At 39.2% G+C, this 20,328-nt stretch overlaps 5 protein-coding genes across 6 annotated transcripts; 1 reads left to right on the forward strand and 4 right to left on the reverse strand.

Annotated features, from left to right (window-relative positions):
- Positions 1 to 111: 111 nt before the first annotated feature.
- On the reverse strand, positions 112 to 4,868 carry LOC106652132 (importin-4-like). The gene is made up of 14 exons (XM_014370927.2): positions 4,633 to 4,868; positions 4,389 to 4,475; positions 4,217 to 4,324; positions 3,981 to 4,133; positions 3,704 to 3,892; positions 3,340 to 3,634; positions 3,118 to 3,266; positions 2,418 to 3,027; positions 2,111 to 2,346; positions 1,795 to 2,021; positions 1,358 to 1,698; positions 1,092 to 1,279; positions 488 to 1,007; positions 112 to 407 (listed from the first exon to the last, which is right to left on the reverse strand). Exons 1-14 carry the CDS (start codon positions 4,696 to 4,698, stop codon positions 277 to 279), a joined length of 3,300 nt encoding a protein of 1,099 aa, XP_014226413.1. The 5' UTR covers positions 4,699 to 4,868; the 3' UTR covers positions 112 to 276.
- A 616-nt stretch (positions 4,869 to 5,484) lies between these two features.
- LOC106652133 (solute carrier family 35 member E2-like) lies at positions 5,485 to 7,672 on the reverse strand. The gene is made up of 5 exons (XM_014370928.2): positions 6,726 to 7,672; positions 6,400 to 6,651; positions 6,141 to 6,327; positions 5,857 to 6,060; positions 5,485 to 5,776 (listed from the first exon to the last, which is right to left on the reverse strand). Exons 1-5 carry the CDS (start codon positions 6,988 to 6,990, stop codon positions 5,584 to 5,586), a joined length of 1,101 nt encoding a protein of 366 aa, XP_014226414.1. The 5' UTR covers positions 6,991 to 7,672; the 3' UTR covers positions 5,485 to 5,583.
- Positions 7,673 to 8,305: 633 nt separating this feature from the next.
- Positions 8,306 to 13,126, forward strand: LOC106652137 (U1 small nuclear ribonucleoprotein 70 kDa). The gene is made up of 7 exons (XM_014370932.2): positions 8,306 to 8,784; positions 8,990 to 9,172; positions 9,343 to 9,405; positions 9,591 to 9,672; positions 11,738 to 11,978; positions 12,084 to 12,502; positions 12,578 to 13,126. Exons 1-7 carry the CDS (start codon positions 8,641 to 8,643, stop codon positions 12,706 to 12,708), a joined length of 1,263 nt encoding a protein of 420 aa, XP_014226418.1. The 5' UTR covers positions 8,306 to 8,640; the 3' UTR covers positions 12,709 to 13,126.
- LOC106652138 (guanine nucleotide exchange factor MSS4 homolog) lies at positions 12,996 to 14,668 on the reverse strand. Its single transcript, XM_014370933.2, has 2 exons — positions 13,867 to 14,668; positions 12,996 to 13,774 (listed from the first exon to the last, which is right to left on the reverse strand). Exons 1-2 carry the CDS (start codon positions 13,999 to 14,001, stop codon positions 13,478 to 13,480), a joined length of 432 nt encoding a protein of 143 aa, XP_014226419.1. The 5' UTR covers positions 14,002 to 14,668; the 3' UTR covers positions 12,996 to 13,477.
- Positions 14,669 to 14,836: 168 nt separating this feature from the next.
- Positions 14,837 to 18,782, reverse strand: LOC106652029 (dynein light chain 2, cytoplasmic). 2 transcript variants are annotated; one of them, XM_014370753.2, is made up of 3 exons: positions 18,484 to 18,782; positions 16,150 to 16,267; positions 14,837 to 16,030 (listed from the first exon to the last, which is right to left on the reverse strand). In XM_014370753.2, exons 2-3 carry the CDS (start codon positions 16,255 to 16,257, stop codon positions 15,869 to 15,871), a joined length of 270 nt encoding a protein of 89 aa, XP_014226239.1. In that variant the 5' UTR covers positions 16,258 to 16,267; positions 18,484 to 18,782; the 3' UTR covers positions 14,837 to 15,868. The 2 variants fall into 2 exon arrangements, with proteins under 2 accessions (XP_014226239.1, XP_014226240.1); XM_014370754.2 differs by lacking the exon at positions 18,484 to 18,782 and adding an exon at positions 17,557 to 17,710.
- Between the last annotated feature and the right edge of the window lie 1,546 nt (positions 18,783 to 20,328).

Below are 20,328 nucleotides of genomic sequence, written 5' to 3' on the forward strand. Positions count from 1 at the left end.
AACCGATTTGTGTGCACAGCTGTGTTGCATGGCTCTTTATCGTTCGACGAAATTTCTCACGTCAATAATGTAATTATGTAATTCAAGAAGAATAAACGAAGATTCGATCGATTCAAGTTATATAAAGATTATATTTTCATTATAAAACATACATATATCATTTGTATCGATTCAACGCCGGCGCGTAGTAAAAAATAAACTTTATATTTTTCAATGTGAAAAAAACTATTGTCTTAAACCTCTAGGTTGTGTGTCTCGCTTTATATCGTATAACAATTACGACTCATCTGCATTGATCATGGACATCAAGCCCATATCCAATTGTACGCTACCGATAAAAGCTTTCCATTCAGCGTCAAAGTCTTTTCTCGCCTGCCTCGTGAACTTCAACGCTAGATTTTTGGTATCTGCAAAAGTAAACGAATCATTGTAACATCTTGTTTTAAGCTCGTTTGTGAAAACGATCGACGAGTTATCGTTGACTTACCGTCGCTCATATCCGGCGATTGTAAAACCTGGATCGACACGGCGAGCAGCTTTGCGAGATTCGCCCTGATCACCGGATTTCCCATTTGGTAAAGATGAAGAATGGCACGGAACACGGCGAGATTTTCCTCGAAGTCCGTGGCCAGCGGCAGCTGATTCACCAGCACTCCGAAGACGTCCTCGATCGGTTGGACGCCTTCCACGTGGGCCAGCATCATGCGCGCGACGGCGCCGATGATGTTGTCGCGCACCAGGCCCTCCTTCTCCTCGGCCATCACCTCGGACATCAGTTTGAGCAACATCGGGTAGTGCTCGTACATCGAGGGTCCGGCGTGCAGAGCCAGCTCGCCCAGAGCGAAGATCGCGTTGTTGCGCACGTCCTTGGTGCTGTCTCTGGACAATCCTATGGCCAGTGGGGCCAGGGTGTTCACGTAAGGTACCACGTGAGCGCCCAGTATGCCGATGGATTCGGCTATGGTGCCGAGACTGTTGGCTCGTCTGATCTCGGTGGCTTCTGGACCCTGCGAATGGAATAGCGTGCAAGTCGAATTGATATCGAGTCGTTCAAAGGGATCGTTTTAGCGAGTGTGCTCGATGATACTTACGTTTCGTTTGACGAGAATGGGCATGGCGACTTTCATCTGGGTAGCGAATTCCTCGATTGGCATGTGTTTGCCGACGGCCACCAATAATTGACAGGCGTGATCGAACAAGTACTCGTCGTGCTCGGCTTCCTCGGGATCCTCCTCCTCGTCGGGATCCTGACCCGTGGTATCTTGACACTCGGTTTGACCTAGGGAGATTAATGTAAGTTTAGCATTTTACGTATCGTTATAATATTTTCGATTCTTGTTTTTTTTTTTTTTTTTACCTCTCATGACGTCCAGAGCACAATTAACGAATGCCTCCTTGTGGCCTTCTACGTGAAGCATCAAAGCGCCCAACTTATCCAGCAGAGTCGTGTAGCTCTGGAGAGTCGCGATGACTACGTCTCTTTCCGTGTCGCATCTGACGATTTCCGCCAATTTCGGGACCAAGCGGGCCAGCGATTGAAACAGAGGAAAAGCTTTCTCCTCGGTATTTTCCTTCGCGTAGATCATGCACAACTGCGTCAAAGCCTCGATCGCCGAAACTTTGATGTCCTCTTGAGGGAAAGTCAGCAGCTCGAAAATTGCATTGAAGAATGAATCTGTGTACGGCTGGAAAGCCTTCCTGCGAAGCGGCAGGTAAAAAAAATCATTATTTCAGTTTCTATCGCTAAAAGTGTATGATTTTGCGTGTATTTAAAAAAATATATAGTTTACGCACTCGGCGTTCATGGCGATCTCTCGCACGGCCGAGATGGCCGCTTCCTTCTCGGCGACAAACGCGTTCTCCACGGTGTAACCCGCCACGTCTTCGTCTTCCTCGTCGTTTTCCGTCTCGTCATCGGTATTAGCGATGTCTTCCTCGTCTTCGGCTTTCTCCTCCTCCTCGCTGTCGTTCAGATCTTCGTAAATCAAGTGAGCGTCGTCTCCGTTATCTTTGAATTGTGTCTAAAAAAAATTCGTAAGTTGATCGTGAGCAAAACATCGTTCGTTTCAAAATTTATTTGAAAAAAAGAAATGATAAGGAATGCACTTACGATAATGGATTCCGTCGACGTGATGCTGTCCATCATTCTGTCGAGAACCTTTGCTATAACGACGTGCATATCATCCTTCAATACGCAAGACATAGCTCCAAGAAGTCCGTAGACACTTTTGCGCAAATCTGGATCTTCACCTTCGGCGAGTACGTTGAGAGCGTACTGCATCGAATCCTCAACAAGTGGGGCGAAATTTTCCGATCCAATCGTCCGCGCAAAGATACCCAGCGCGTCTGAAATTACAAATCAAACGTCAACATTTTTCAACTTAAAAAGAAACACCGTTCTACAAATTTCCTCGTACCTATAGCTTCGCAAACAACGTTGATTTGATCCTCGTTGGTCAAATCGGGCTTGACTAAAAATTTCTTAAGCATTTCGACTATTTGAGCGAAGTATGGGAGCACGTTTTTCTCGCACGCGGTGCAAATGGATCCCACCGTGCTCAAGGCGCAAGCCCAGATTTCGGGTGCACTGTTGGTCTCCAAAATTATTTCGCTGAGGGCCTTCATCAACACTGGCAAGTACGGCAGTAAATCGTCGCCGAGATTCTCGATGAAGATTTCGAGCGCGTAGAAGACCCTGCGAGCCACAGCCGTCGATCCTTGCGGTTCCTTTTGCAATCGCTGCAAGACTATGTCCAAGTTTTGGAAGAGAATGGGCAGTACTTCGTTCACGTATTTACTGATTTCGGGTTGAAGATACTCCGAAAATTGGCCGATAGCGTAGAAGGCCGCGGACTTGACGATATTGCTATTATTGTTAATTCCCGTGATGGCGAGTTTCAAGAAATCTTCGAGATGTTTGGATCGAATGTAATCGCTGCAACCTTCGGTTACAGTTGCGAGTGATATGAAGCATGCTTTCAATACAAACTCATTGTCACTCTGTAATGCTGGCTGCACGTATTTCAACTGAATAATTTAAAAAAAAAGGATGTTTAAAATGAATTTCAATTTAAGAATAACTTTGGATGGCAATTATTTGAACATAATTTAACTTACCATGACGGTTAACAATGTTGAAGCAGGTATGTTCAATGCTATATCATCCAAAGCTGCATGAGCACTCTGACCTGGTGTTATGCTCTCATCATCGTCGTATTCTCCCCCAAAATCATCAACAGGACTGCTCAATACGGCAAAAAGACATTCTAAAAAGATTAAGTTTTTGAAAAACTTGTAATTTTATACTATTTTTCATTTGAAATATAAATATTTACAAACCAAATATTGAATCAAGTAGACAGTTTTTTAAAATAGTCTTCTTCCTTAATTTAACAAGCCATCCTAGGGATGTTATTGCTCTTGATTTAACAGTTTCAAGTGATTTTGGATCTGAAACTACGTGTATACACATTTTAACAAAATCATTGAAATGTGGATTCATAACTTTTGGATATTCCTCTGTTAATTCATCTAATAATTCAAATCCTTCAATTGCCTTGTCTTCTGAGTCAGCAGAGAAGTGAATTATTAACTTCATGGTTACTGGTATTAACGCTATGTAATAGTTAGTTACCTAAAAGAATTTTTTTTCAAATTAATACTTGAAGTAAAATTATTTTTTGACAATAAATGTGTTACTTACAACAGGATGTTCTGCTAGATAATTAGTTAAATTCATCATTATATTTAAAATATAAGGAGCTCTAGGATCCGAACATTCTTGAATAGAATCAGCAACGTTAGTTAGGATTTTCAAAATATTTTCAAACTGTCCAGCAAAGGTTTTAATAGAGGCCATTTCAGTTAGCTTTTCTAGTATGAAAAGTCCAAACTGTAAACATAAATTTTATAGTTAAAATAAAATGTGATTTTATCAGATTTTATCAAGTTATCTAACAAAAACAAGTAATGACACTTACTTCTTGATGGCTTACTTCTGCGCTTTGCAGTAATCGCATCATTAAATCAAAAATTTCTGGCCATCCATTACGAGCTGCTTCATGCTTTACCAATACTCCGGCAAGATGTGCAACTGATTTTTTCACAGATTTGTCGTTCTCATTCATTAAAGACTGTAAAATTCCATAATAACATTCTTCAAATTTCAAAAAACCAAATGATTTTAAAATTTAAATTTAATAATTGAATGACTGACCTGTATCAAAAGTGCTTTAACTTGTGTTCTTAAGGAATTATCTAACTTACTCCAACCCTTAGATTTACTGTACTTCTTGCGTAATAAAACAGCAGCATATTGTCTGACCTGCATTAGGCAACAATATTTTTAGTGTGGTTCGGAATAAAATATAGGGATTAAAATAAATTACCTGAGCTGATCCTGCAGCAATTGCTAATTGGGCTAATTCCAATGTACTTTGTGGATTTTTGAATGCTTCTCGCAATTTAGCCATACCCTAAAAATTCATCGATTAAAAATCATTTTTAATAAATTTTCATCCGTCATCGAGTGGAAGTTCGGATAATATTTTTAATTCTTTTTTCTTCATATTGATGAGTATGTGTACTTATGTGTCAAGTGTGTAAAAAAAAAGTATAGATCGTTGAACTAACCTGCTCGACGGCGCTGGTATCCGGCATCATGCATTGCAAAATTATCGCCTCCATTGTCAAGTGCATTGATTTCTATAACGAGTTACTAATGAATTCAACTAGGAACCGTGGTGTCCTTGAATTGAAAATGTTACCAAAAAACCGATTCAAACGGGACGTGCAACGGTCTTTTCGGAGCACGGGAGCACGTGTATAGTCGCAGAGCCTGCCGCGTTTGAATTGGAATCGTGAGCAGAAGATCGCGCGTCATATATATTTCTATATATACGCGCAAGAGGCTGCCGGGAGTCACCGGCGGCGGCACGAATCACGCGGTAAATGCCGGGTAGCTGCGGCTGGGCGCGCGCGAATTCTTCGATCGCGAGTCATCGTAGTAGAAAAGTCGGTATTTCGAGATTCTTGATAGCCAAATTCTTTTCTCTTATTAATGTTATACTTCACTTTTAATTTCGGCATGCGTGTAATTATTTGCGAATATATCGAAAGAATATTCGAAGTTATGCGCGGATGAGTGGGTGCGATAAAAAAAACCGGTAAGACACGCGTCATAATTGGAGTTGAATGAAAAGATATAGAAGCTTGTAATATTATTTCTCTGTACATGATTTTTTATTTCATTAATCACGTGAATAGTATAAAAACAATAATTAATTGAGGACAGCATAGTGTAACGAAATGAATCACATTTTTATCACAAGAATACTCACTATCGTTGTGAACTGACAAATTACAATCATGTATTAAATATAAAAATATCAAAAAAGTATGATATAAAAAACTAAAAAAAATACTCAATTTTAATATACATTCTTCAAATTTTCTTTGTGTAAAATTTGTCTACTATCTATAACATTATATAATGATAATAAAGAAAGTTGTATTTTATAATTAAACAAATAATTGACTTTATATATACACAAGATTCGCTTGTCTTCGAAACAATGTGATCAATCATTGCACATTGACTTTCAGTGGATAGCTCCTTCTTTTCTTCTTTTGATTATCGTACTCCTTGGCTTTATTGTAAAGCAGTACACCTGCAAAAACTAAAAATGTCCCCAGAGCTGATAAGCCAGTGACCATATTGTTAAACAATAAAATGGATAGCCATATCAAAAATGCCCTTTTTGCTGTATTTACAACACTGAAAAGCAAACAAATTGATAAGATATTATGAAAATAATTTTCATAACTAATCCAAAGATGTTTATTATTATTACATACCTATGAGTTACTGGGCTGATATAATCCATAAGTACATAAGCTGTAATACTTTGGAAATGGAAAAATATTCCATTTAAGAGGAATGCAGCAAGGAGATGTAATTCTAGGGAATGTTCTATGGTAGAGTAATCAACAAATAAAATTGATACTGGAATTTGAACCACAATTGATGCTAAGCTCGTATAAAACTGTAACTCTGCAGGACTGAAATAAAAAATAAAATGGTAATGATCAACAATAATTGAAAAAAAGTAGGTATTTTTTTTATTTCTGTTTTAACTTACGTATACTTAAAATTAGCTCCACTAATCAGCATTTTGGAATAAACATTTTGTAGGCATTCAGTTAAATTAGTTGCTAATGCAGCTATGAAGCCTTTTGAATTAAAACTAATTTCATTGGCTGAGCACAGGGCCAAGCCTCCCATCACAGGAATCAATGATAAATTAACATATAAACCAGTCTGCTCACCTAAAAAATAAAAAAAGGATTGATAAAGCAATGTTTGATCAAAACTTTATTGTAGATCAAAGATATGTTTACCTAATAAATATCTACTTATGAGTACTGTAAAAAGAGGAGCACTGCTCTTTATGGTTTCGGTAAAACTCACAGCAACATAATTCAATGAGATTAATCCTAAGACTACGGTACTAAAACGCATACAACCAACCAGGGTCATATGCTTATAAAAACCTGGAGGCCTTCTCATTTGCGGATTGGCTTTGTACATGCCACACGGGAAGTACATCTGTATAAACCCACATATCGCTGTCATGAACATTTGACAAGCACCTGAGAAAAAAAAGTTGTTATTATTATGATATTGTAATTGCATGGAGTAAACTTGAAAATCATAAAATCCATACCTAACACAGTGGGATCTCCTTGCATATAAGTCAATATATACTTGTTCAAAAACAGCGTGAAACCGCTGAATATGTACCAGAGGACCAAGAACAGTATGGCCCTCGGATTCGCAAGACCTCCTTTGGTATCGCTAGCGAGGACAGCGTCGTCCGGATGCTTCTTCTCCGCATTCTCGTGGTAGTATTTGGGCTGTGTCGGCAAGATTTTCGCAAACTCGTCGGTCTGGACGGTGACTTGGGTATAGTAGGCCGTTTGATTCTCCATCGTGCCGTTATCGCGTGTGTACGTCCTCGGCTCGACGCGGACAGATTATCGAAGTATATCACCACACAGAACTTTTTTTTGTGCCGCGAACTGAGGGGTAAACAAACTATCGCCGTGTCAACAGCTCTCCTCTACACGACCTCTTGTAGGTTATTTCGTGGATCTTCCATACTGCACGCGACGTGGTAATATCAAAATCTTCGAGGCCATCGTGTGAACTCACGTGTGTGCACTCAAATTAAGGTGACACGATCGATCGCAAAGATTTCGAGTTCCATTTTTGGAAAATGTGTTTAATTGGAGTGAACGACGTCGCCTGGCAGAAAGCAGCTGTCTGCAACTTGCTATCTAGCAGTAGGCTATAATATGGGTAAAGAACTGACACTCCACTATGCTACTATGCTATTATATAGTTAGTTGCCAACGTTGTGGTTTGTAGTTACTTGAGTGAGTTCAGAAATCACAGACGCAGACGATAACGTGACCGAGCAAACACAAAACTATTATAATCATCTATGTTATCGAAATTGAGTATATTTTTTTCATGTAACGATCACGTCCGCACATAATAAAGCGGACGATAATTCAAAGTCATGGCAAGAAACTGAATCACAACATTACATCGATACTTACGAGTTATTCAATCGCTCGAGGATAACGATGCATAAAAATAAATAATGAATTGTAATCGTTTGATTCTTTACGTAAACCCGATTACTAAATGCCAATTAGTATGAGCTTAGCGCATGCTAATCTCCTTTGATTAATCATTTCGTAAATAAACTAAAAATCTTATCCCGAGATCTTTGACCGGCTTTTTTCGCGAGCTTTGACCCGAGGTCATTGACATCGCGATCCTATGGCTACCTCAAACAATGAGTTTTTAAAAACTCCGAATTGATTTTGACGAAAAAAAATTTGTCGTGTGAGTTTGTTTTTTTAACGATTTTCGAATATCTCAATCGTTTATTGTGTAAAATCCAGATTTAATATTTTTTATTGTCAACTATGTTTTTGTTTTTACTTATTTTTAGCGCATTCATTTATTTTCGACGGTCTTCCGATCATAACAAAAAAATGTCTCCAAAATTTATGACACGTTTGTACCGAAAGTAAACCCAGAAATCGTAATTAGGAGTCGCGAACTCCGAAATACTCGTAATTCGAGTCCACACGCGCATTATTTACCTTAATCGTAAACACCGCGCCGTGGTGAAGTCGGCAACAGCGACTGATCGTGGCAGCGGAAGGTGCTGCCACCACACGGTAAAGTTAATTGCAGCGAAGCATCCTCGATCGAGGAGTTGGCCCAATCGAACTGCGTGTGCTTCGTCTGCGCCGTAGGCATAACTCATTATATACATACGGGCAATCTCATATAGACGCACGAGTTGTAGTCGCATCGCACACAGCCTCGACTCGAAACTTTAACTTGGGGAGTCCAGAGTGCGTGTAGCTGCTACCTCCATTTTGTGCGTGTGCGGTTAGTTTTACCTAGCACACAAAAGCCGTTCACGTCTCGGCGTTGGTGTTGGTGTGTAGCTCAACCCAACCAATTTTACATGTTGCTACATTATTATCGTTCGTGAGATAGCAGCATAAAATAACCCTGCCGAGTGTCGTCGGTCGAATCCACGTGAAGGACGCAAAATGACGCAGTTCTTGCCACCAAATTTGTTGGCACTGTTTGCGCCGCGGGACCCTGTCCCGTACCTGCCACCAGTATGCAAGCTGCCCCACGAAAAGAAGACCTCAGGTTATCTCGGTGTAGGATCGTTTTTAAACAATTTCGAGGTAAACTGAGAATTTTTCATTCATGTATGCTTGTGATGATGCCTGATTTGTGAGTGTGCACTACGTTGATCAATGATGTGCACAATAATTGTTTTTTATACTATATTATTTAAGTATATAATTTGCAAAATACAGAGCTATTACAATAATTCTATAGTTTTGCATGGTAGAATATTATTTATTACGATTATGGTTTCTTACATAGGACCCAAAAGACACTCCTCCACCTGTGCGAGTGGAAACAAGAGAAGAAAGATTAGAGAGAAGACGAAGAGAACGCAATGAGCAAGTTGCGTATAAACTCGAGCAAGAAATTGCTGTGTGGGATCCTGCAAGTATACCAAACGTTACTACGGACCCATTTAAAACATTATTCATTGCTAGAATAGTAAGTATTTGAAATTTTACACATAATAGCTATACGTAACCTGAAAAGTATTAAAATTATCTCTAATGGATAGCAAAAGGAATTACTTTGATTGTAAACACACCACAAGTAATCTCTTTAGCTAAAACTCTTCAATGAAATAAAACTAAACTTTAATTTTTTTTTTTCAGAATTATGACACATCAGAATCAAAATTAAGGAGAGAGTTTGAAGTTTATGGTCCAGTGAAAAAGGTAAGCAAATTGACATTTTTACTTGTAAATAGAGCAGCTAAACAAAAACTTGATGGTTAAAGATCTTGTGGTAAATCATTTTAGTTGATTTTTAGTAAAATTTGAGCTTTTTCCAGTATTAATTCAAGTTTTTGTAGCTCTATCATTATTGTTTCAATAATTTAATTAATTTTTCTTATTTACAGATCATTGTAATTCACAATTCAATAAATGGAAAACCCAGAGGGTACGCATTTATAGAGTACGAGCATGAACGGGACATGCACTGTAAGTATTAATCTTATTATTTATTTTGATGTAAATGCGTTCTTCATGAGATACAGATAAAGTTCAAATCATTAAGGCGTGATAAAAGTTAGGGAACTATGGTAACAAAATAGTTGGTAAACTAATATTAACCAAACACAACGGTAAAATGAGTCATAACACTATCTAAATAATATACTGCCTCTAGATTTTTTACAAATAATGAATTTTTCATATTGTTTTCGATGCAGTGTGGTGGTTGATGCCGGCAACTAGTGCCGTTCGCTAGTCTCAATAATAATTCCCTGAACCTGCCTCATTATATAGGTTTGTATGTCTGGTAAGATCCAACATACAACAATTACTATTTCGTGTATGAGTATAAAACTTCAGTTTCTAATTTTTTTCAGTATTTGAAAACAAAAAAAGTTAATCAAATCACAAAGGAAATTTAAGTTCTCTTAAATATCATTGGTAAATCCAATTTTCTCTCTTCTTTCATTATAAATTAGAATTCTAAATTGAAATTGATCATGAATTTGATAGTCAAGGTTCAGGGGTATTCTCTCATCTCTTCACTTGTCATATATTTTGGGGACTAACAATCAAAAGCCAAGAGTTCAAGTGGCTTTGAATTTTCAATTGCATTTCATACCATTTGACTAATTGCTATCACTACAATTATTTATTTAATTTTCAATCGATCGTGCGACAAACAGTTTATTTTACAATTTTATTACTCACTCAATCGATTTATTTGTGATTTTTATCAATTTCGATATAGAATACTAATTTTTTCCAATTATTCATTTTATGATTTGATTGCTATTGATAAAGTTAAATATTTTATGTATTCAAACTTTGCAATGCGCATATATTTAAAAAGAGAAAAAAGCGTGTAAGTAAAAAAGTCAAATTATTAGAGTAAAACAAAAATGCGCACCAGGTAAATTGAAAATTAAAAGGTCTTCGAAGAAACGAAAGCGAACGAAGACTGGATGTCTCATTGCATCAAAAGTCCGTCCTGCTTTCGCGAGTTTAATCATAAATACAATTCTTCTAAACGTGTTAACTTCCGTACGTAAGTAGCCGCGGTAGGTATTTTTTGCATCTCTACTTTATACTCATGGTTACTTTTTTTTCCTCCAAAAATTTTCAACGAGAACGATGATTCGAAAAATTTTCGTCATTCGAGACAATTCGCTTTATCTGGTATCGCGTTGACAATAGCATAAACAATCCCGATGGGATTTTTTTTTGTAACGCAACGGATTGTAAGTATTGAATTATTATTATTTCGTGCAAAATACCTTTTCATACAGTAGTGGCACAATTATAGGATTACCTCATTCACGGATTGTAACTATGGTAAGAATACTTTATTAGAAATTTAGGTGTAAAATAGGTATATGGGATAGTTTATAGCTTTGTTGACCGTGCTAGAAGTAGCAATTACCTCGGAATTTCGAAATTTTTCGATGAAATAGAGTCTCATTTGTGAGTGTAAATAAGAAAAATTAAAGTCATTGGTAAGATGACCAGTAGTCATCGATAAATACAACCTGCGGATTAAGAGAGAGCGACTCCTCACCTTTAAGGCACGTGTACACACTTCTTTGTTCAAGTAATTATTATTAATTTCTTAAAATTTTCAATGATATGCTATTATCATCGCGTAATCGAACACACAAAAAACGTAAGTACGGCAGTACGTGTATATATAATGTAGAAAATAAAAATACAATTATATACTCTTGGTGCTGTGATTTGCGGACGAGAGAAAAATTGGTGCAAACGTCCCCCACGAACGAACAAACAAAAAAGAGACACGTCTACCATAGTTAAACGTGAAAAAGAAAAACATGTAAGAGAATAGTGGTTTGGTAATTTAGGGTGGGTAACACACGTTGGATAAAAAGTGCGATGATTCATAAAAGGCAATTAAAAAGAAAAAAAACTCGAGTAATGAGAAAAAAAAACAATGAACGAAAAAACAAAAAAAAAACATTAAAATAATAATGTGCTTTGTGACGATGCATCATGAGAGTGTTTAAAAGTAACAGTGGACAATTGATACAATTTTTAGCTGCTTATAAGCATGCGGACGGTAAGAAAATAGACGGTCGTCGAGTTTTGGTGGACGTCGAGCGCGCCAGGACAGTCAAGGGCTGGTTACCAAGGCGACTCGGCGGTGGTCTTGGCGGTACGAGGCGAGGCGGCCCCGAGGTCAACATCAAGCACTCAGGCCGAGAGGACAACGAGCGGGAGCGCGAGCGCTATCGACTGGAACGTGAGCGCGAGGCCATCCGAGCCCCTGACCGTGATAGGTAAATAATTGAATTTCCGTTTTGTAATTTCACGCACGTGACAACGCAATCGAATTATCCACGCTCCAGAACGCTAATTTTTAATTTCTCTCTTTAATTTTACAGGGACAGGGACCGGCTGGACCGCGACAGACGTCGATCGTCGCGCGACCGCAAATCGCGCAGGAGCAGGAGCCGCTCGCGCGACCGCAAGCGCCGCCGTAGTCGCGACCGCATGGCCGATCCGGAGATCGAGGAGCTCGATCGGCCGCCCAGGGACCGTAGGGATCGCGATCGGGAGCGCGACCGGGATCGCAAGCGCAGCAGCCGGCGCGCCTCGTCGCGAAGCAACGACCGTAGCGAGCGCAAGGCGGAGCGCGAGCACCGTCGGGACAAGCGCGACCGCGAGCGAGCCGACCGCGGCGATCGCGTCCGCGACCGGGGCGAGCGTAAGGAGCGCGGCGAGCGCGGGCCCGACCGGGCGCCACCGGGCCTGGACGAGGATAACAAAGACGGCATTCGCATCAAGGAGGAGCCCGTCGACGGTGAGTGTCTCTATATTTGTTTCGACTCTGTTGTTTGCAAGCGAGTTTACTAAATGTTTGTGTTTTTTTTTATAGATTATCCCGAGTACAACTATTTTGCACAAGTCAAATACGAAGACTCCGATCAGCCGGAGGAGAAATACCGTATTCCTGAAAATTCTCGACCCGATCAAGGTTACAATTATGACTCGATTACCGACTATTAAAGTATAAAATGACAACAATCTTATTCACGCGTAATTTTCGGTGTGAAGTTTCGCATCATTCAAAACAAATTTTCAATGCTCTGCAATAATACCACCAAACTCACGACTTCAAAATAGTAAATAAAAAAAAAAATTCATCTCAGCCAGGTTGGATTGTATCACTTACCTATGGCATTAATTTTTCTATTATACTAATTATATCTCGCCTATCCTCTTAATAGATAAAATTAGTTATAAAATGAATCACTTTATTGTGATTTGGGTTCATGAACTGTAGAGATAATCGCTTATGTGGGATCAGAAAGTACTATATTTTTAATCCTAAGGTAGTGATTATTTCAGAGTTGAATGGTAATTTTAGATAAAAAACTATGTATATATTTGTAAAACTTATTATTAAAATATAATTTCAGTCAAACGATGCTTATTGGTTTTATAATAAACATTCAATCTGTAAATAAATGATTTTGATTGTCAATTATATCTTGAAAGTGTTCATTATTTATCATATTAAGTTTAATACACAGACAAGTCAATAAAAAGATCATGTATTTCAATCACATAATACTTTTCTCATTATTATTTTCATCTACAAGAATAGAATTCTGTCACGAGATGAATCAATGACCTCATATCATTTATAAAAATATTTTAATTTTAATTTTACCAACTTATAATAAGTGTTACATACAAGACACTCAAGCTCCACATTCTCGAGATAAAAAATGGATAATATGTACATAACAAAATATACACTTTGTTCAACGAATTATTTCGCGCTTTTGAGAAAATCGTCCAGGGACTGTCTCGGCCTGCCGGAATCGCTCGCGGCACTCGTGTGCTTGACTCGGTCCAGAGCTATGTAACACTGCTGCGTGTCCGCGTCGATCCAGCCGACGGGTCCTCTCTCGCAATCGGCGCAGGCCAGATACTTGATGTTGTCGACTTTGTGCGAGACTCCGATGTTCTCGAAAGTCATGACATCGTCGACCTGCCAAAATACCTCCAACGTCTCTTTCTTGTCGATTTGTTCGCCTTTTTTGTACTGCATGAGCGGTAGGGGAAACTACGCGCAAAATTGGGAGAATCAATTCACCGTAAATTTTAAAGGGACTGTCAAAAGTGATTTTTGTGTTGTTTTTTTTTTTTGTCACTTACTTCGAACCGTTTGAAGGCTGCACTACCCGCATTCAGTATTTTGGAAGGACAATGAGTGCAGTAAACTCCGTCGAGATTCATTCCTTCGGAATCTTTCATCGCCTCCACCGTGCACTCGTTGTTGCCGGAGCTCATTATTAATACTTTTGTTTTTTAATCTTAGTCCACTATTATGTGTTGTGTTTACACGACGTTCACCTGACTCGTGCAGAAGTCAAAGATCGACGACGACGCTAACGTGGATTGTTAGGGCTCTGTCAAGTGAATGAGTTGTAGAGTGATGGGATATGAAAAAAGGTTAGAGCCGCACAAGTATCTCCGTATTCCGCTAACATTTCATTGTGATTTGATTGGAGGAAATACGAGATTTTGCTACGGACCGTGATTTAAAAATTTATTTAAATTTCTCAGGAAATGCCGATTATTATTGAAATTTATGGTGTTTTACTTCCATCGGAGAGTAAATAATTTTAATATCATAGATAATGAAGAATTATTGAAATGCGCATCAAATGAATACCTAATTTACTTGTTGTTCAATGTTTATTGGCCAGCATATCCTTGAGCTAGTATGGATATATTTTCCATCAAGGATGGAATTATTCCGCTTAATTAAACAAATTGCCATCGGTATTTGGTAATAAATCGAACGCGCCGAATCCGAAACCTTATATATCCTTTCGCACGCGTCGTTCATTATCGCTACGTATAAAGTGCGCCCACATACGCAAATTTTTGCCATGAAATTGGAAAAGACTATCGATACGTGAAGGTCGCGTTATTTCCGAATGCCAATCTAAATATTCCTTTCAACCGGAAAAAATTGAATTTCGCTAATTGATTGGGTTGGGAAGTGACTCTTCTCCTCTATCGAGTATGAACGAAAATGCGTCGTCCCTTGCTTGACTTGTGACTAAATAAAGCCTTCTCTTTTGCTGTTGCGTAATTCAATAAAAAATAGGGGAAAATGTTTGCTTTTTTATCATTTTTTTTATTCCACTCTGATATTTCTTACATTTTGATACGTCAAAAGAAAGAAGTTTGAAGACACGCACATTTCGATTTACAATAGTTTGAAAATTAAGATGTATGCAAAGTTTAATAGAGATGATTTTAGAGTCGAATTTATTAATAGTGGAGTTGCAATATTTAACATTTTTATCGCTACATATATTCTGGTTGTTTCAAGTCAATATAAATTTGAAAAAATGCGCAAAATCATTGATTGTTCAACTCAGCATGTAAAATTTTTCAATATCAAACAGATTCTCATCATGGATTCAGTAAACATGAATGAAAAAAAACGGAAATTTTTACTAACAAGTTATCAAATATAATAAACGATCAAAAGAAATGATCATTATATATATTTTTTATACTATTAATCACCATACTTTCATTTAGTATATCTAGGAATGTTGCTTTCTACACTTTATACAACACAATGTATTGATTGAAAGAAAACAAAAATATTGATGCATACTTAGGAAATTTGCAATTTTTCACAATTATTCTTAAGCAATGATAAAAAAAATGAATGCACTAACAACTTTATTCATACCCTCTATTCATATGATTCAGTGTCAAGTCTCCTTCATATGAAATTTTCTTCAAATTCATACTGATAAATTTATTTAGAATACCAAATCTTATGAACACAAGGCATTGCCTTAATTAATTAAATTTTATGAAAACTTTTTATTCAGCATAATGAAAAGATTTAATTAACAAATATTCATCGATAGATCTGAAATTTACTTCAACTTAACAAAATTTTTCAAACATTTAGAATTTGATATCGTCTTATGTATTCTTTGAAGCTCTTTTAGTTCTGAGCAGATTGCACAGTACACAAATTAAATATCACCATCAATATTTATCAATATGCATATGTGCACAAACATGCTTGTGAGACAGTGTGACTGGGACGTAGGGCATATGGGATACTGAGCAAAATAGATAAGAGAAAGAGTACCGGAAATAGATTTTAAATTTACAAAATTTATCCACTTTTAAACAAAAGAATTGCAACTTGGCCTAGATAAAAATATATAAAGTTTCTTGTTTCGTGCGTCACATAACTGCCAAAATTTCTGCCAACAATGCAATGCCATGTTGGATTGTATTTTCGGTCAAACTCTTTCTTGATGAAAGCAGCAATGTCCTGTGATGGAAAGAAAAAATGAAGAGTTATTAGTGCGATGTAAGTACAAAGAAATATTCACAGCTATGAAAGTAATGAAGAGTGATTCAATAAAGTCCATTAATAATCAAATTATTCACCTTTTCAATGTTGTACTTTTCCAATGCTTGCGTGGCGCAGTCCACAGCATCTTGCTGCATCTCCTCGGACATATCTGCATTCTTGATAACTGCTTTGCGGTCTGACATGTTGATTGTTCTGTAAAGAAGCAATGATAATACGATTTAAGTAAGTTTGGTCAAAAGCAATTTGTCAGGAAAACATCCTTGCATGTATGTTTGTGTGTGTGGGTGTCTCTCTCACTCTCACTCAATTTGGTATTGACCTAAAGTTTTGTGGGAGGGAATGAGCTATTTTGATAGTTGCATGCAAGTCGACAGCCGGCATTGTCAAAGGACAAGGGCACACAGCGAAGTAGTAACAGCAGTAGTGCAGCAGCAGCAATGACAGATAATCAAAGTTAAAGGAGCGCCAAATTTAGTTGTATCGACTTTGCAGGAAACATAACGGCATGGCAATGGCTCCGTTTCGATGATGTATATTCATGTTTTATTTATACGAAAAAAAAAAAAAGAAAGTTTGCAAATCGGGCAGGAAATATACTTTCGTCTCGTAAGTAAGTAAATGCGCACGTAAGGTGGTATTTCGCTCGGGCAAATGTCTATTATGCATAAATATGCTTTTAACGTGTTGTGAACTGAGCCGAGCAGAGGCTCAAGGAGTAAGGAGCGTTGTGCGACAGCCCGAGATAAAAGCACCCCGAGAGAGGTGAGGGAAAGAGGAGCATGCCTAGGGCTTTCGCTCTCTCTCTCTCTTCCTCGCTTTACTCTCTGTTTTGTCGATAGCGCGCGCCTCGCGTTCGGGAAAATTCAACAAAAATAGAGTAATGAATGTGGCTTTACTACGATCGAGGCGCGCGGGCAAACACGAGTAAAGCGAGCGAGAGAGAGAGACGGAGAGTCAAGGGTGGTATGCACGCGATATAACTTACTACTACTCGTTAAACTAGGTCGGGCCTAGACTCTCTCTCTCTTGCGAAGAAAAAGTCAAAAATTTGCGCGTGTATTGTAGCAGTAGGTTGCGCGGCTCTCGCCGTTTAGGATGACTAAGAAGACGACGGTCGATTATCCAAAGAGAGCGAGAGAGACGGCTTATACGCCGGCAGGAGAGAGAGAGAGAATTTCAGGCTCGCGTTTATAGAGTGCTGCTGCTGCTACTGCTTGGCTATGTTATATATAAAATATCGTTGGGCGGGAAAAGACGAGACGGTGCGAGGGCAGAAGTAAAGAGAAACGGACAGCAGCGAACGAACGAGAAACGCGACATAAGGTGAAACGGCCGAAAGAGAGTCGTCTCTCGCTATCGAAACGAACGAGAAAAGTTCCAGAAGTTTATGTATATTTTTTGCTTGGTCGCTCGCGGACAGATATGCCCTCGATAAATTTGAAAAAGAAATAAACTCGGAGAAGGAAAAAAACAAAACTAACCTTGGCGCTTGGATGACCCGATCTCGGTAAAACAATACTCTGCTGCTGCACGAACGACGAAGACGTACTCGCGCTCACGACGAAAATTTGTTAATGGGTTAGGATTCAAAGGCAAAAAAACATCTCTCGTCTCTAACCGCCGGCGCCCCGTGTGTGTGTGTGCGTGCGCGATTGTCGATTATTCAATCTAGTTAGTTTTTTTTTTTTTTTTTTTATTACGATACGATACTCTTTCAACTTCCGACGTGTGCGTGTGTGTGTGACACGAGACGATACGATACAGTCGCAGCTGCAGCAGCAGCTGTAGTTACATGCGTGGTGGTATAATAAATCGTGTCGCGTGTATGTAATTTTGCGAGATTCGATACGAAACAAATGTGCACCTCTATATATATGCAATGCAATGCAATGCAGTAGCACGCGAATCAAATATATCCGAGTGAAGCTGTGTATGCTTGACAAATTGACTGATTGTCTCTTATCTATTGTGTCTCTCTCTCGGCGAGAGAACGAATGCGAGACGAGAGGTAGAGAGAGGCGGCTATGTATGAAAGAGGCTTTGGAAAATTCGGTGTTATATTCGAATTACGAGCGTCATACGCTACCGTCGTGTACGTAATAATTTATGCGTGCGTAAATGAGTACATTAGGACGCGTTAATAACAAATCTATTTTGTACTTATGCGCGAAATCCCCAGGCCTCTATAGTAGCAGCAGCAGTGAATAGGGCAAAATATATGTACTAGAGAAGCTACAACGGCATAATGTATTTAGAGTGAGAGAGAAAAAAATCGCAACTCCGCACTGCCGCGTGCAGAGTATCTATCTCGACCTATACATTAACGATGTGTGGTGTGTATCAATTTGTAAAAGTATAATAAACAAATAGACGCGGGGGTCGTCGTCGGTTATGTATGCACCTCTTACCTGTGTGTGTGTGTCTGTTTCAGCGAGAGAGACGAAGCCCAAACAAGTACTCTTTCCACTATACTTTTTGTCTATTCACAAAATCGCTCCCTGCGGACGATTAATTACTCTTCAATGTCTGTCGCGAAGCTCAATCGCTTTTTTAGCTATAATATCGATGCCTACGTAATAACGTAATGCACGTATTACAATATATTTCTCACGTTGATAAATATTTGCTGTCAGTCGGGCGACTACTAGTTACTACTGCTGCGCGGCTGCTCGGCTAGCCAGAGACTCGACTCGCAGTCACTCTTTTCTCTCTCTCTCTCTCTCTCTCTCTTGCTCTCTGTACACGAGTATAGTGTAGTGTGGCTTATACAGGGCTTTACTTCACGGCGGTGTTACACGCGCGCGCGCAGCGCGCCAGACAAGGACGCCTATATCGGCACGATGCAGTCGTGGCCCGGGATTGGTCGATCAGCAGCGTCTTCTAACAGCGTCTTCTATCAACCCGGCATGCTTATTTCTCTCTCTCTCTCTCTCTTTCGCACTTGCCGCTGTAGTGTATAACGTGCGTGTATTCGTGTGTGTACGTGTGTGCGTTGCGCCAAAAGCGCCTACTCCGAAACTTCGAACGCGCGTTTCCTACTTACCTTTTTTCTTTTTTGCACGCGCGCATACAAGTCAACACACACACACACACACACACACACGTATACTTACACACTGATACACACGTATCTACACATTGATCTCTCGCATGTACAGAGCGTTTGCTGCTAATCTATACATAAGTAAAGGACCGCGAGAGTTTGCGTGCTTTCATGTATACACCTATATAGCTGCAGTTTATGTACGTATAATACAAGCGTCATCCCATGCTGCTGTGCGCGCGTGCGGACTTTGGGCCGAGCTACATATTGCGCGCGTGTACAATCATAGCATCCACCTACTCGTTCCTCTCTCTCTCTCTCTCTCTCTCTCTGGTGTATTTGCGATATATTGTTATTACGCGTTGTGTCGTCGTGTGTATGAAATTCATGCACCTATAATGCATCCCGGTGACGACGACGACGACGACGATGATATTTCCCCTGATGCGCGGGGATATTTTTAAAACGAGCTCTGATTTTATTTATACCGTACCTATATCGACTTATTTATTCATTATCTCGCTCTTGTATGAATGGGGTGTAGCGTGCGACACCCGCTACGCGCGTATAGTTACATACCTCCTCCTCCTCCTCCGTGCGCAAGTTCACATTTTTTTTCTCTCTCTCTCTTCGTATTACAAGTCATTATATTCATTTTACGTATCGATGGCTCTGGAAATTCAATAAATATAGGATCCTCCTCCCCGGACAGAGCTTACGTACATCGATACATGTTTGTTGATGCGTTAAATGCCACCTGGACGACACAGAGAGCACGCGGACACGAGTTGGCGTTGTGTAGGTATTACATTCGCGAGCTTTTTTATCGCGAGCTTGGCGCGGAGCTCGAGCCCCGCGCAGGGCTTATTTTTAGCGCGCGTACTTTTTCTCGATTTTACTTCCTTTCCTTCCGAAGGCGGTATAAGATCCGGAAGCTGATGGGCTCGAGGAAAGAGATTTTGCAAAAGGGCGCGCGCGCGCGACGGTTGGGACAATTTGGTTTACGCGTTTCTGAAATATAGATTGAATTCCTGACTAATTTCCTTTTTGTAAGTATGTGTGCGCGTATGGGGTACTTTTCTCGCTTAACGTCCCTCGCACGTCGAGACTACGATTTGATTTGATTTTTTTTTTTTTTTTGATTTTCAAAGTATATTTTAAGTTTAGCTGCTGTGAGGGCTGGAGGGATGAAATTTAAAGCAACATAGGG

Source organism: Trichogramma pretiosum, unplaced genomic scaffold, assembly GCF_000599845.2.
Source record: "Trichogramma pretiosum strain Unisexual culture from Peru unplaced genomic scaffold, Tpre_2.0 scaffold13, whole genome shotgun sequence".
Lineage (NCBI taxonomy): Eukaryota > Metazoa > Arthropoda > Insecta > Hymenoptera > Trichogrammatidae > Trichogramma > Trichogramma pretiosum.